A 15,390-nucleotide genomic window follows, 5' to 3' on the forward strand; every position below is an offset into this window, starting at 1 on the left:
GCAAGGGCAGGAAATAAAAGATGTGCCGATACCTTCCCCGCTCCCCCCGCACAGCTGCCTTTGGCAGGTTAACCGCCCAGTATTTCCCATGCAAAGCAAGTTTGCTGCAAATTAAGGCTGGGGTGAATATTTTTCTTCCCTTGCCAGATGAGCCAGGTTTCAGTGACGGGGTGGCCAGGCTCCTCAGGATGCTGGGACTGGGGCTGATGGGGACAGGGATGGAGCTGCAAGTGTTGCAGCTGGCTAGCGTTAGCTTAACGCCCCTGCCAGGGGCATTAAGCTCAGGACAAGCCCCTCTGCTCCTCCTGAAGGGTGCTCGCATGTGGGCAAGAAGCGCTTTAGCATTCCCCGTGGGCTCAGCAAGGAGTGCCAGGAGGGTGATGCTGGGGAGTCAGAGTCTTTCTGAGCATTGCCGAGCGCTTGGCTGGTTAACGTGCAGGGATGTGTAAGAGTCGGTCAGAAGATCAGCATTGTCTCAACATTGTCATCAGGGACATGGGCAGTAAGATACCCAACAACAGCCTGTTTGGAACACAGTTGCCAATCCCAAGAGTGGAATGTGGTGCAAAGGCCCCTGAATGCAGAACTGTGTGGCACAGCGAGTGCTGTGCTGTTCTCCTGAGCACTGACCCGGGTGGTGCAGGCAGTGCAGGGCTGTTCTCCTGAGCACTGACCCGGGTGGTGCAGGCAGTGCAGGGCTGTTCTCCTGAGCACTGACCCGGGTGGTGCAGGCAATGCATTGCTGTTCTTCGGTGCCTGAGCCATGCAGTACAAAGAGTACTTCGGTACCTGGGCCTAGCCGGAGCTGTTAGAGATGACCGCATTGTTACTGTCAAAAAAGATGGATCACAACAGTTGCCTTAACATCGATGAAGAAATCATGAACTTTAGACGAACTTTGCTTCATTATAATACCAAAACACACCTCCTGGTTGAAGGCTACCCGCCTCTAAGACTGACCATGCCTCGGACACTCCCCCTGTGCATGCGTGATAGCCTCGCTTGAGAAGGGTGGAGATATGACAATTGAATTCTGAGAAGGGCGGAGATCCCTGAGGCAGAGGAGGAGCAAGGTGTGTTACTAAGCATAAAAGATGACTTCTTGACAATGAAAATTGGAAACGTCCCCACCAAGGATTACGATGATCAACAATGCAGCATCAGCTGGACCCAGGACTGTTAGGACGTCTTGAGATCAGTGGTGGCAGCTATAACCTCTCCTCCTCTCTCTAAACTTAACTTTACTTTTCTCCTTTCTTTCACCCATCTCTAACTATCGCGTGCCGCTTCACAGGCAGCACAATAATTTTTCACTGTTTGATTGACAGAATCCCCTTTGGTGTTGGTCACCTTAATTTTGCACTTGAGATCGTAGTAAACGAACCATCACGAGTCCACCGAGTGGACCATGACAGGATGTAACAGCAGTTTCCCAGCCTCCGCAGGGAAAAGGAGCGAGGCGTGCTCTTCCCTGTGTTAGTTTCCATTTGGGCACAGAAACAGAAGGAAAGCTGGAAAGCCTTGGTTTTACGGTGTCTCCGTACGGCCCCAGACTTTGGAGGCACCTACTCTAGTTCCCACACGGACTCCGATCTCCAGCCTCAAGGGCAAAATTTAGTGGAAAGAAACCAAAGGGGTGGGTAGGCAGAGGCACGTTTAACCTGCGGTGGAGAGGAGCTTTCTGTGCGAAGTTCTATTGGAAAATGATCGGGAAAGCATCAAGGTAGACCAAGCAGTTGGAAAAGGAGGATGAGGGCAAGGATGCAACTCTTGGAAAGGTCACCCTGAGCCAGCAGCTTGATGGTGATTTGTAGCATCATGAGGAAAATACTGGTGTCATGGAAGAGACTGAACTGTTGGAGGGAGAAAGCAAAGGCAGTCCTGAGAGGACAGCTCTGGGGTTGAAAAGCACAAAACACCTCGTGGCAGTGGTGATTGTGGCTCCCCTCTGGTGACTGATGGGCAGAGATGTCGAGGTCTTGTTTGCATTAAATCTCAGCCCTCCTTGCCTGGGCCAGCTCCAGGCCCACTTCCCCCTGGGTGGCCGAAGGAGCTTTGTGCCAGGCAGCCCTGGGTTGAAGCAGCAGCAGCTTCGCACTCACTAGGGTGTCTGCTCATATATGCAAATTTAAACTACCCAAACTTGGTTTTGAATAGGGAAGAGTTTCTGTTTTGAAAGGAAAATGCTGTGGGATTTAAAATCCCGGAATCCCGCAGGATGTAAATAAAATAGGATAAGGTCCTTTGGGATTTGGCAGATGTCTGGCTAAGGTAAGGCAGTAACAAACTACCCCATTGCTGCTCTTTTCTCCAAGAACTGTTTATGCAATGGAGTTTTATTTTGATAGGGTTGTTTTTATTTCATGTATATACACAGTTCTGTACTTCTGTCGAATAAGCAGGGTAAATGCCTACTAAATTACAGAAAAGGCAGTGGAGATTGGGAGTTTTTTAGTTCAGCCTTCTTTACACTGGTCCCGAGAGGCAAAAATTCTGCGCTTTCGTGGGGAGTGTTGCCTAACATGTTGCAGGTGACATTTCTGCAGGCAAATCAAGAAAGCCGACAGCTGAGTTTTACTGATGGATCATGTTATACGCTTCTGGGTCATAAACAGCTTCTGCTTGAAACCCTCCAACCAGAATCCAGGCTGATAATACGTAAGGAATAAATGTGCTCTCACCTGTAGCAGGAGCATTTTTCGGGCATGCTTGGCACTCTGAGGAATAGGAAAATAAGCTGCTGCTGGTGTTACAGGAACATACTGTTTTCTAATACACTAGATGTTGTAGTTTCTCCTTCTGTTCAGTGCTGTTCATAATTCAAAATAATAATTCCTATCAGCAATCATACTGGGAATCATTTTGTTATGTTCCCGCGTCACCTTCTGGGAGACAGTGTTCAGTGAGATCTTTTTTGCTTTGACAAAAAAGGTTATTTGAAAAATAACCCTCACTTTGAACTGCAAATTACTTCAGCTGCACATGTACAAGTGGCTGATGGGTTACTCATTTTCATGCAAAAACCAGCACTTTGGACTAGAGGAACAGGCCAAAAGCTAGCTGCTGAAGGTTCCGAGGACTCCAGACTGGTGCCTGGATTAGTAATGATGTGCTTCCTCTGCACATCTGTCTCATTTTGGCTATCATGTCTGTAGCCACAACTGAACCATTTCCTCTGTCTCTGGAGAACTTCCCCCAGCAACCCACGTTCCCTGACTCTCCCCCTGCACTCCTGCTCCCACAGAAATGCTTGCAGATGGGGCTGGGACAGATTTCTGGCCCCAGGGATAATGTCCCTGTCCCAGGGTATTCCTTGTTTTCTTTTTGATTAAAGAAATCTGATTTCTATGTTCTCCTTAGAAAGGAAGACTTACTGCCCCGAGACCGCGATTCTCTGTGCATGATCACTCCTTCCACGGCACAAACCCCTGTCTCCAGTTGCTTCAAATAAAAGCCTGAAATCTTTGGGCCCAGCACTCATAGATTTGACAGATAAATGTAACAGCCTTTGAGAAGGAAAAAATCCCGTAGATTTACAAAATGGAAGGCTGCGATTTATGCCAAACCTGGCAGAAATGGGAGAAGGTACATTGGGAAAATGTAGTAATTGAAATAACTTTGGTGCAGGCATTTCAAGACTCGGGTTTTAAGAAATGGCCTCTTGCATCTGCTAGAGTATGACTGTGAGTCGTCAAAGTAATAAGGGAATTCCAGCTGGTTTATGGGAAAGCTCTGAGAAAAGGCATCAGCCTTCACAGGCCCAAGATAACGGTCCCATCCCTAAATGCTGGAATGAAAAAAGATGACGGAGAAAAGTTCAGATACGCTTCATAAATATTTCTCCAAGTCATTCCTGGTTCCTAGTCTGCCCCATGGTCTCTTGTCTGGGAGGATGTGCTTGGGTTGGGGTGGAGGACCATGACTGTACTTTCTTGCTGCTGCCTCAGGTGCTGTTTCCACATAGAATCATTTCACGTAGCAAAAGAGAGGTCCATGATGCATCGGAGTGAAGGAGCTCTCAGCCCCTGTGCTGTCCATTGCTCCTTAAATTTCTAAAGGCTGTTTCTCTCCCTAAAAGCTGACGAGCTGGGGCTTGCCAGATGGCTGACTGTTGTACTGTAGCTTTGTAGGTGCAAGAAAGAATCAGGGTTAATCCCAAGCACCCTGTTTGCGCAGCAGTGCTACCATGTATGTAGTTCTAGTCTCGAACTGCTTGGCTTTCCATCCCTGCAAAATGCTGCCTAAAACTTGCCTTGGTTACCTTTATCTCAACAGACTGTGGTGTCACTCACCTGTTTTGACCATCCCAACTGACTCGTGGCTGTAGGCAACGTGTCATGCCATGTCGGTGCGAAGATCTGAGCTGGTAGGATGTTTATGAGTAACAGATTAGGGGATGGACTAAAAACCTTAAGGTTTGCCTCACAGAGGAGCAGGTGCCCAGGCTCTGGCGGTGTTAGGTGCAGGCACGCTCTGCTAAAGTCAAACCAGAATCTCTTTTTAAAGGAGGAAAAAGGGTTCTGGGTTAATCATCAAGCAAGCCAAAAGCTGAAAATGTAACACTCTCTCATGGTTCCTCCATAGTTTAACTCCAGCTCCAAAGTCCAGGTTGTCACTGGGGGCTGTGACCACCATGGACATGATGAAGTCCTGCAGGCAGACTATGCTTTAGGAGATGGAAAGAGAAGATTACTCTGCCCAAGAAAAAAAAAGTCAAGATTAGAACTGGTCTAGGCAAGAAACCCAAACCTTCAAAAACCAAATAAAATCAGTGTGGGGCTTTTGGCTTTGGTTTTTTGTTTTGGTTTTTTTTTTTTTCCTAGACCTCCAGGTGAAACCTTGCTTTCTAATCTGATTTTGAACCTTGCTCTGGTGTTTTGTTCTCTGGTTTTAGCAGTGCCCAGGGGAAGCAGCAGTTAAATCCAGGTCAATGCAGTCTCTGCTGATAGATATCAGCAGCCAAACATGTACACTGATTTTATACAGAGGGTTGCGTGATTGTTTTTATAAAGTATACATCAAATCTCAGCCACTTGGTAATCATCGTGAGACAGAGCCCACAGAGCTGTTTTGTTTTTCTCTTGGCAGGTTTCTCCTTCAGTCCTCTGCTTACAAACTGTCCACAGTGATGCACAATTATTGACTAATAGGAAGCCAGTTACTGCAAGAACTCTTGAGATCCCTTTTTTCATATGACTTTAATAAAGCAGCGTGTGGAAAAATGCTCGGGTATTGCCATCATGACCACAGTGAAATTACAGCGATCTGCTCTTCTTCCAAATGGCTTGCAGCAGACGCGAGCTGGAGCGTTACACGTGGCAACGATCTTAGGTGCCTCACATCAGTGATATTTACCTCTTCTTGGCTAGGTGGATGTGAACTAGCAGCTGTAATACTGCAAGTGCCATTGCCGCAGATACTGTCGCACAACATCCTCTTCCTTCTGATATTCCGAAGGCAGTTCCAGGTCTGGTGTGACAGGTCAGGCTCTAATGATTTCTGTCTAAAAGTGGAATGCTCTTGTTTAAGAGAGGGAGGGGGAAAAGCCAACATGGGTTAAACCCAAAGAAGCAAGCAAGGTGGTGGAAAGCAAAGACTATTAGAGTATTAGAGCAAAGACACGTTTTTTGCCACACCAGAGAATTGTCCTCCTTGCCCACTGGCTTCCTTCACTGTTCAAACACTGCAAATTGTGCAATACCAAGTTGTTTTTATCTTTGTAGTTAAAATCAGATCCCTTACCTAAAAAGAATTTTAAAAAACAGATACATCCTTAACCTGCCCTTGTTTTAAGGCCTAAAACTATGTGGCCTTCTCCATTACGGTCTACACTCTTGCTTTACTGTAGGCAAAATGTGTGATCCCAGCAGTCCCGGCTTGCTGAGCGCTTGAGTACAAATGCAGAACTAGCATCTCTTCAGAGATGGCAAACTCTGGGACCAAAACGTGAGCAGCAGGGACTTCTACTTTATTTTTCAGCAGACGGAATGTGTCTGGATAGAGAGCTAGCATTTTTAAAGTAAGTGCATAGAAAAGCTGTGTTTAGAAAAGCCGTGAGGGAGTTAGGATAATGGCTGGTTCTCTTTGTTCCCGACAATATGAGAACTTCCACAACTGCTCATTAAGGCAGGAGCTGATACTTTAACAAAAAGCAGACTTCCTCTGCTTTATCCCCAGAAGAGAGATGTATGTGTTAAATAAAAGCATGAGAAAAAGACCAAAAGGGACACAAGAAGACATAAATAGTCTTCAAATGGTAGCATAGTTTAAATGCAAGATGCTCACTTCATCCTCTCTAGCTTTAAAAACAGTCACAGTTGGGTAATGGAAAATGGTTGGGTAATTGCCTGAGATCCAACAGAGAAGAAATCTTGGTTTTGTTTGCCGCACCAGGTGATGTCTGCAACTGCTCAAATTCTTGCTATGTGAAACATGAAATACTTGCCAGGTCTCAGACACGGTGATAGGAAAACAAAATACTCCATCATGTGAGCATCAGCTGAAAGTGGGTTTTAACTATTAACAATTTTCAACCAGTCATTAGTGTTTTTAAGTACTAACTGATACAGAGGTATTGACATAACATTATGAAATTACTTTAGAAACAACTCTTGCCAGTGGTTATTTCCTTAGCGGCTGAACCTTTGAGACTCTCACCTCTTCAACAACACCTTTGGAAATAACTTGTTTTGATGCCTGAAACACGCAGTGCAGTGCCTGATTTGGGGTATCCACCTAGAAAGCTTTTACTGAAGCAGTTTGACTGAATTTGCCCCAGATTGGCTGGTACTTGTGAAAATCAAGGTTCTCTGTAAGCGAACGGTATGTCTCAAGATCCTGGTCTCCTCACTCTTGGGTGACTGAGAGATCAGGTTCAGGAGCAGCTTATACTACGCTCCTCAAGTCTAAGTGATAACAGGAGGTGAGAGAACGAGAAAAACATCTTGTCAAACACAGAAGAATGGATAAACATGAGTTGAGAAAACGTGGCAGAGGGAAGTGTGTGTGCGCACCACGTATCCCTTATGATACACATTTTTTGTATACATACCACATTCACTTAGTTTTTCCCAGACTAGATGCTGTATGGGATCACAGTAAAAACAGGAGACTCTTCTTCCAGTAAACAGCACTGCCGTCTCTCTGTCTAGACTTACAACAACACTGTCTGAAAAAAAAAGAATAACCAGGCCATGGGTTTAGATTAACCTGATTTTCAAAGACTTTTCTTCATGCTGTTGTAAATTGAAATTGTTAAGTAGTTCCAAAAGGTCACTGAACATTGGATGCTGAATTTCGCTCATCACTACTAAGAGGAACTGGCAGAGGGTGCAAGGATGCTTGATAGTGTTACAGCCTGTGCTGGAAAGTATTGGCTTGACTTTAATTAGTCTTCAGAGGAGGCAGCAGTTTGTTGACGGCACCTTTATGAATTGGCTCATAAAAACATTTTATTAATCCCAGCACAGGTCACAGTGACCAGATATTCACTGAACCGCTGTACCGTAGAAAAAAGGGACAGCGGGTAATACCTGCAGGTAAAATAGAAGCATATTTCTTGTCTTTTCTAAAGAGCAGCTTAGCTGTTGTTAAGGTAGGGCATTTTAAGCCTAACTAATAATAACACTGTTGTGACTCATTGAATTTTGGACCTTGGTAGTGGGTAGTGCCCTTTAGGAGAGAAAAAGTATCAGCAGAAGCAGGAGATACATGGGTGTCTTGAATATTCAAACTTGCATTTCCAGGACTTTGCTATTACAAGGCAAACGAGACGGGAAATACCAGTGTTGAGCTTGACTTTGCAACCTTTGTTTTCCCCTCCATAAGCCCCAGCAGGCTTTATGATGGGGTCAAGAAATGGTGTTGTAGGGTCCATAGTCCACTGCAGAGCGTGAAACAGCTTCAGCTTATTGCCGTTGAAAGCACAGCTATCCTCAGGCCACTCTCTTGGTTTCTAGGTGCACCGGCATGGGACTATGAAAGCAGAATTACACAGAGGTTTTTCTAAGACACTTGGCACCTGAGTCGCTCACAAACACAGTTCCCATCTGCCTGGCAAAGAAGAGACCCACAGCCAGGGTAGATGGAGGCAGGCGGTGAGGTCTGAACAGACGTACCCTCTGGTGTGAGGTGCCCAGCCAGGGTCCTGCCTGTCCCCTGCATCTCTACAGCTAAGCCGATGGGATCAATATGCACTTGGGTTAATCTGTAATCAGAAAAAAACGCTAGGATTTAGTGTTTTGGATAGTTTTTGAGATTATTTTTCTCTTAAAGTTGGCAATTTTTAAACATCCCAGCTCGTGTGTCTGTGCAGCATAGCCATGAAGCCAGTGTAGGAAAACGACTGCCACGTTCACTGTTTCCAGCCATCATCAGCACATATACACATGGGCGATTTTTTTTTTCCATAATTCCCCTCTTGCCTTCTATGCTGCTGAAACCAGAGAGTGGAGAGCAGGTTTTTCTAAACACATTCTTTCTCCATCTTTCAGTTACAGTTTTCTCCAGCTGAAAACCGAAGCATGAGCAATTTGCAGTGGACAGGCTGTTACTGAAAAGAGCTGTGGAAAAGGCAAACGCTTTTCAGCCAATCCAACCGGGTGCTCGTCTTTTGCATTAAGCTTGTGAAAGGGTTAAGACAATTTAAGGCCTCAAGTGGCAGTTCTGCACTGGATTAACTAGATTTGACTAAGCTAAATTCCAGGGTTTTTTTTGGTGAAGGGGAAGCGGTATCATTCCAGTGAATGTTAAGACACAGTATTTCAGTAGTTGTCTGCAAAACTTTCCTTGTGTCTGGTCTCTAGCTTTGCGTTATCGAACCTTCTATCCTGGATGCTGCTCTAATTGCTTTGTTTTGGTTCCCTTGTTTATTGGAAGCTACTGAATGGCCATTTGTTAAGTTTACGCACGAATCTAAGTTCTACAGGTCTACACCCACTTGTGAAAGAGTTTGTAAAGATTCAACTGGTTACACTAATCACAACATCCCAGTAATTTACTCTCCATTATCAAATGCACTGTTACAATCAGTTTTTTACACTCATTTCATCCAATTGACTATTGCTTCTGCTAATCTGGTGCTGGAATGTACAGAGTAAGTGAATTAATTTAAGCAGGCCCTAATGCAAAGGCTACACCAAGCCTGGCATTTAAGCTCCCCTTCTGAAATCACCCTGACAACTGTTGTTTTTTCCCCTCTTGTGGTGTTGCTATTTATCCCACTGCCCTGTGACTCTGTGTGGTTAATACTGCAGCTAAATCAACCCGCACTGGGGACGGCAGAAGATGTCGTCGGTGCTGAGAGAAGGCCATACTCTGGGCCGGGTCTGGGCCCTTCCCGCTGGCAAGGGTCTGATTTTCCTCAGGCTCTGCGAGACCCCGCGCCCAGGAGGCACCGGGCCAGGGCCCCAGCCCTCGCTCCCGCCGACAGCGCCGGGCCGCCCGTGCCCTCCAACCACTGCGCCCCAAGATGGCGCCGCCCTGGCGGCAGCGACCTGCCCGCGCGCGCCCCGCTGCCACCGCCCGCTCTCGCGAGAACCCGCCGGGCGCAGCCCCGGCTCCGCCTCAACTCTCGCGAGATCCCCCCGCGCTGCCGCGGCCGCGGGTGGTGGAGGGCGCGCGCCTGGCGGCGGCCCCGCCCACTTCCGGCGCCGCCGCGGAGGGAGGGCGGGGGCAGGGAGGAGCCGCGCCGCCGCCCCCTGCCCCGGGCCAGCCCCGGGGATGGTGTTGGCCGCGGGAGCCGTGCCCTGACGCCGCGCTCAGGTAAGTGCGGGCCGCCCCCCTTCGCCCCGGGTCGGGGCTAGCCCCCGCAGCTCAGGCCTGCCTCCTCCCGCCCCGCCTCAGGCCCGGCCCCTTCCCTCCCCCACCTGGTGCCCCCACATCTCCCGGGGCGGCCCCGGCCCGCCAGGCCTCGGGCCCCCGGCGACGCCGGGTGGGGGAGACCCCGCTGAGCCCCCGGGACGACTCCCCAGGCCCAGCAGGGTCGTGGCCTCACCGCAGGGCCCGGCGATCCCCCCTGCAGAGGGGCTTCCCGGTAGCGGCGCGGGGAGCAGACACCGGCGGTGCGGGGCAGGGCGGCCCCCCCGCTCTCTCCGCTCCCAAGGGAGCTGGAGAAATCCCAGGGCTCTCTTACCCTCCCCTGTCACTAAGACCAGCACCGCTCCCTCCCCCGTGCCGTGCAGTGGTAAAGCCTTACTTTCCCCGTGCGATTAGCAAGTTTTGGGTGCTTCCTTGCTGTGCTCCTTCGATGAAATTAGGGGTGTAGCTGGAGCGAATCATCTATTTTCCACACTGGTCACACTTCTTGGTTTCCTAGTCTTCTAGGACAAGCAGTGAGGAAACGGATCGATAAGGGTATTTAGGCGTTTAATTCCCATTGAAGTTGATTTCATTTGGACTTGGCACCTAAAAGGATTTGGGGTTTTTTGTCTTTTTTTGGGGGGGGGGTTACCTGTAGTTTACAGTTTTTCTTTTTTTTTTTTTTTTTAGGACCCTGTGTCACTACTACTCTGACTCACCTAATCCCCCTCCCCTTTTTTCTATTTTTTTTTTTTTAAAACAGCTGTTGTCTTTCTCTAATTCAAGAAAAAAGGACTGTTTTGTCTGCTTATTTCTCTGCAGTAATAGGAGGAAAAAAACTACTGTATATTTCAGTTGAGCAAGTGGGATTTATATTTGCCCTGAATTTTATTTTTTTTAAAATACACGTCTTGAAGCTAACACACATACTTGTCAACTTCAGAGAACCTGACCTTTTTGTAGATCTTGCCAGCGTTTCATACTGTTAGGTACTATTGTGAAATACATGTTTTCCTTTTTTTTAAACTTGGTTACTCACTTATCTGTTATGTTCTCAACATCTAAATGTCACGTCAGTTGTTTCATTTCTCCTTCTTGCCCCTTCACTGGTATTTTGGTGTTGGCTTGGTGTTTGGTATAAATTTGTCAGCTCTCTCACAACCTTGGGAAAGCAATAGGGCTGTCTTTTACAGATGTAGTGTGTAGATCGGCAGGCCAGAGGCTCTATCTCCTGTTTTCTCTGGGGCAAGAACAAATAAAATGAACAAGCAAGGTGCTGTTGCAGTGGACCTGTTAAACTTCACTTCAGGGCTTGCTTAGAAGAGGGGAGGAAATACTGAGACACATACTGCTGAAGCTAACAGAGATAAATTTTGTATCACGTCTTGTCATTTTGTAGTGTGATTGTCTTCATCTCAGTGGTTTATTGGACTTTATCATCTGCCTTATGAGTATCTCAGCTGATTCTCCATTTTATACTCTGAGAGCTGATTTTACCTGAGCATCTGTTTCAAGTCTTTGTATCTGCTGCATCATACCTGTCTGGTCTTCTATGCAAACTACTTAATGTAAAGACTACATGCTGACTTTTTACAAGTTTTTTTCCCTTTATTTTCCTGAATTAACTCATATGACTGAAGGATAAACATCTCTCCTGCCATTTTAGTGATGCTGGGGCCTAAAGGGTATGGATCCTGTCAGCATTATGTTGGTTTTGGCCAAACTGTTAACAAGAATGAGCTGCCTTCAGCTAGGAGTAATGTCAAAATATATTAAGCCATGACAGACTGAATGTTTTGGTTTTATGACTTTGGTATTCTATCCACCTTTTATTGTAATTTGTTTATCAGTGCAGTTATCTTCTGTCGTGGAGGACTGACACAGCAAAAAATCTCTTCATTTCAGTTATCAAATCTCTGTATGTAACTTTCTCCCCTGTTGCTTTGCCCTGTGAAGAGTTACTGTTGTGTAGCTGCACAGATAATTGCACGATTTGCAGTTTAAATCCGTTTCTTTTCCTGTGTCCTGGTAGCTGACTGGAAGCTCATTTCCTAGTGTTAGAGAATTGTTCCAGTAACCCCTCCCCTTTTTTTTTCTTTTTTTTTTTTTTTTTTTTTTTCCCCTGGCCAGCCAGAAAGTAGCTCATAATATTGTCATGTGAAGTATGGATGAGAACTGTCGTAGCAGGTTGTCCAGCCAGGGATCTGACAGGGGGATATTTTCACAGCAACTCTTCCAAAGGAGCGATGTCAAGCAGTGGTATACTGCAGGAGGTGGTGCAGTGAAATTGGATTGTAAACAGTGATGAAAGTCTGACCTTTCTCCAGCAAAACTGAACTTCCTCATGGCCTAATGTACTGTAACTCTCTCAGTATTCACATCTGAAACCAAACTCATTCTTCAAGTACTCTAGGCCGTCCTCATCTTTAATCAGTCATGTTAACCGTATATATCATATTCTTTGTTTGACTGCTAAGAATGTGATGATAGTTGTTGAATAAGGAACTAACTAATTTGGCTTTATACTTCTCCCTCCAGTGCTTTAGTTTTGGTAATTGACTTTGTTCTAATATTTGTATTCTAGACTGAATACAGCAGTAATGCTAACTCTGGCAAGCAAGTTGAAGCGGGATGATGGTGTCAGAGGACCTCGTGCATCCAATCCAGCTTCTGATTCAACTCGGAGGGTGTCTGTTCGAGATAAATTACTTGTTAAAGGTGAAAAGAACTTATATTTAAATATTTGGGGATTTGGAGTTTGCAGATGTGTTGCCAGTAAACAATAGTAAATTGCATATAAAATGATTTCTAGAAGTATTTTTAAAATTGCTTGTGACTTACCTCGGGACTTACACTGTAGGGTATATATTGGCACACACCATCTCCAACAGCTCTTTGCCCCTAGGAGACTTATATTCATTGAATAATGTAAAATGCAAAAAGCCTCCTTGCTCTGCTGAAAAATGAATCCATCATTGGGAACTGTGTCATTAATTAAAGCATCATGATAAAAAGTTGTCACATGAGTGTCACGAAATATATAGGAGGAGAATACCAGATGTGATTTGATCGGAAGGTATTTTTTGAGCAACGTCGTAACTGCCTGTGACAGGAAAGAAAGTCCTAGAAGTAACATCAGTGTTCCGGTGGTCTTTAATGGTATAGATCAGAGGCAATACACTTTTAAAACCTTAAAGCAATGTGAAGGGATATTTCGTAGGCCTGGAGTCGCTGGAAGCTGAGTATGAAGTAGTGAATAAAAAAACAATACTCATTTTTGTAGTACGATACAGTCTGTTCTAGGAAGGCTACTGTAGGCTGTTACTAGCTGGCTCGCCACTGGTGGGGAAGAAAGCCCCCAGACTTTTACTTTGTGGCAGTTCTGGGTAAATGAGGTAGTTTGTGAGACAATAATTAAACTGTAGTAAAATCGGGGACAGCTCTTTCTTGCTCTTCATTTTTTCTGTAGTATAGATAAGATTATATTGAAAAATCCGTGGGTGCTGACATTTGCAGTTACTATGAGCTTAAACTCAGGTTTACTCCCTCTGGTAATAGTTGAGTGTTTTAATGGGTGAGCTGTGCAGCTTGATCCAGTGGCAAGGAATATGTTGTTTATGTTGATGTTTCTGCTAGAAATGATCAATACCGCATATAGTACTGTTGATGTGTAAGCTGTCACTATTAGGATTCACGCTAGTCAAAGGATACTCACATTTCCTGGTCTTATTTCAGAATGACCTGAGACTGATGCTGGTATATTTTCCTAAATGATATTGCCTAACTCTAGCATTACATGTGGGGTTTTTTTAATTAGGATAGATTCTGCCATGTAACTGTATACTAGAGCAAGGTTTCACTGCAAGTGCTGCTGCCTTGGTGCACTAGGAAGTACATCAGCTAGACTGTAGGAACGTTATATTCACAATTTTCCCTCCTTGCATTGTTCTAAGAGCAGGGAGTTTTAATACACGTTAAACCCTGATGTGATAACTCTTGCAAAGAGCTTGCTTTAGACTTCCAGTTTGGAAATCCTCAGTTAACTCCAGTTCTGAGGGGGGAAGATATCACCCAGGAGGAGTAAGCTCTTTAACCAGGCTAAGCTACAAAGCCAAATTACTAAATATACATAATCTGAGATTTTCACTAACCTACAGGTGTAGACGTGAGGGGAAAATAGCAGTGTAATACAAGTACCCTTCAACTACAATGCCTGGTATAGTGTGAGGTGCCGTAAGAAATTTTACTGTATCCTTAGAGCAGTCATGTGTTTCAGTTTTACCTAATTCCGCAGGGGAAGAAAAGAATGTAAGCTATAGAAAATTAGTATTGACATTGTAATTGCTATGGCAAAGCAGCGCAGACTAAGTATTGGATGAGTTGAGTCCCAAACTGACAAATGTTAAAAGCGGGTCACTGCCAGCATCCTTCTGACAAGGGTGAGTGCTACATTGTGATGTGATTGTGTGTGAAAGTTGTATCACGTGGCTCTCCCAAAAGAGTTGTAGGAGCGGCTGTCAGTCTGGTTAGAACGGTTTCTGGACCGAAATGGGAACTGACAGTAGAAGCAGATCACTTCACTGAAAGTGAGAGGAAAACGTAGTAGCTAGTGTGAAAGACCTGTTGGGGATGTTCTCTTTTAAGCTACTCTTTAAGCCAAATTTAGACCATTCAATTACAAAAGTTTGTAGAACTTGCTCCAGCTCTGTCTGCTGTGGCAGCATCTACAATGTTGAGAGCCTGAGTGAAGATGGACTTCTGATGTTGATAGTGGTTTTTAGGTCATGTATAGATCTGCAGGAATGAGTTTGATGGGGAGTGCAGAGCTGCCTGCTAAAGGCGTGTGTACGGCGAGGGTGCCTTTTACTGCCTAATTGTATGAAACTAATAGGCTGATGTATCAGGTGTGGAACAAAGTTGGCGGGAGCCTGTAAGAGTAGTTTTAAGTAGAAGTTACTACTGATGTTTGTTTAGGCTGGAGTTATCAAACAAGCAGATGACAGTTGCAGAATGGGTGAAAGGCTTAATCAGGGCAATCTCCTGGCAACTGTGAATTAAAAAAAAAATCTGTTCTACAAAAAAGGAAAGAAATGCTGGCCATCAGTAAGGAAGGAGGAGGAGGAGATGAGAAAAGGTCCTGCATGCTCTGTCCTTGTTTGCCCCAGCAGCTATGCTGAGATTAGTGCTGGTTCAGTTGTACCTCTTAACAGTGTTAGTACTGGTGGTTTTATTCTACTGTATAAAAGCCTCCGAGCTGAAGGAACAAGGGACTGTGGTCACGTACATTAGAAAGTTCAGTGATAGCTATGCTCTTTCCATAACACACATGGATCCTCTTGGCCTCAAATAAGTCTGTAGCTTCTGAGTTAGTAGGAGAACAGCAGGCAACTGGTCTGCGCAGCGTCCTCCACAGCAGCTTACGCGTGTGGTGAGCTGTCCTGGAAGCTTAGCTGAGGGTGGTTTTTGGTACAGTGTGCTAAATCCCACCGGGCCCTGGGAGCTGGCAACAGGCTATGAACCAGGGTCAGAGAGCTGTTTGCCTGCTCGAGTGTTGATGATGATGTGCTGGAGAGACACACTCTTATTCCTGAT

At 45.6% G+C, this 15,390-nt stretch overlaps 1 protein-coding gene across 10 annotated transcripts in view; it reads left to right on the forward strand.

Moving 5' to 3' along the window:
* Positions 1 to 9,637: 9,637 nt before the first annotated feature.
* The window catches only part of UBE2F (ubiquitin conjugating enzyme E2 F (putative)), an 88,245-nt gene continuing 82,492 nt past the window's right edge, over positions 9,638 to 15,390 (forward strand). For 8 of the 10 annotated variants that reach the window (XR_012623871.1, XM_074829766.1, XM_074829765.1 and 5 more), the window contains exons 1-2: positions 9,638 to 9,762; positions 12,383 to 12,516. Coding sequence is in view for 9 of the 10 variants with exons in the window: in XM_074829766.1 (XP_074685867.1) it covers positions 12,399 to 12,516 (118 nt within the window). In the remaining variant the exon portion in view is untranslated. Of the gene's footprint in view, positions 9,763 to 10,256; positions 10,788 to 12,382; positions 12,517 to 15,390 lie in introns of those variants that run through there. The other 2 variants (XM_074829770.1, XM_074829761.1) reach the window with 2 other exon arrangements.

Source organism: Strix aluco, chromosome 6 (genome assembly GCF_031877795.1).
Source record: "Strix aluco isolate bStrAlu1 chromosome 6, bStrAlu1.hap1, whole genome shotgun sequence".
Classification (NCBI taxonomy): domain Eukaryota; kingdom Metazoa; phylum Chordata; class Aves; order Strigiformes; family Strigidae; genus Strix; species Strix aluco.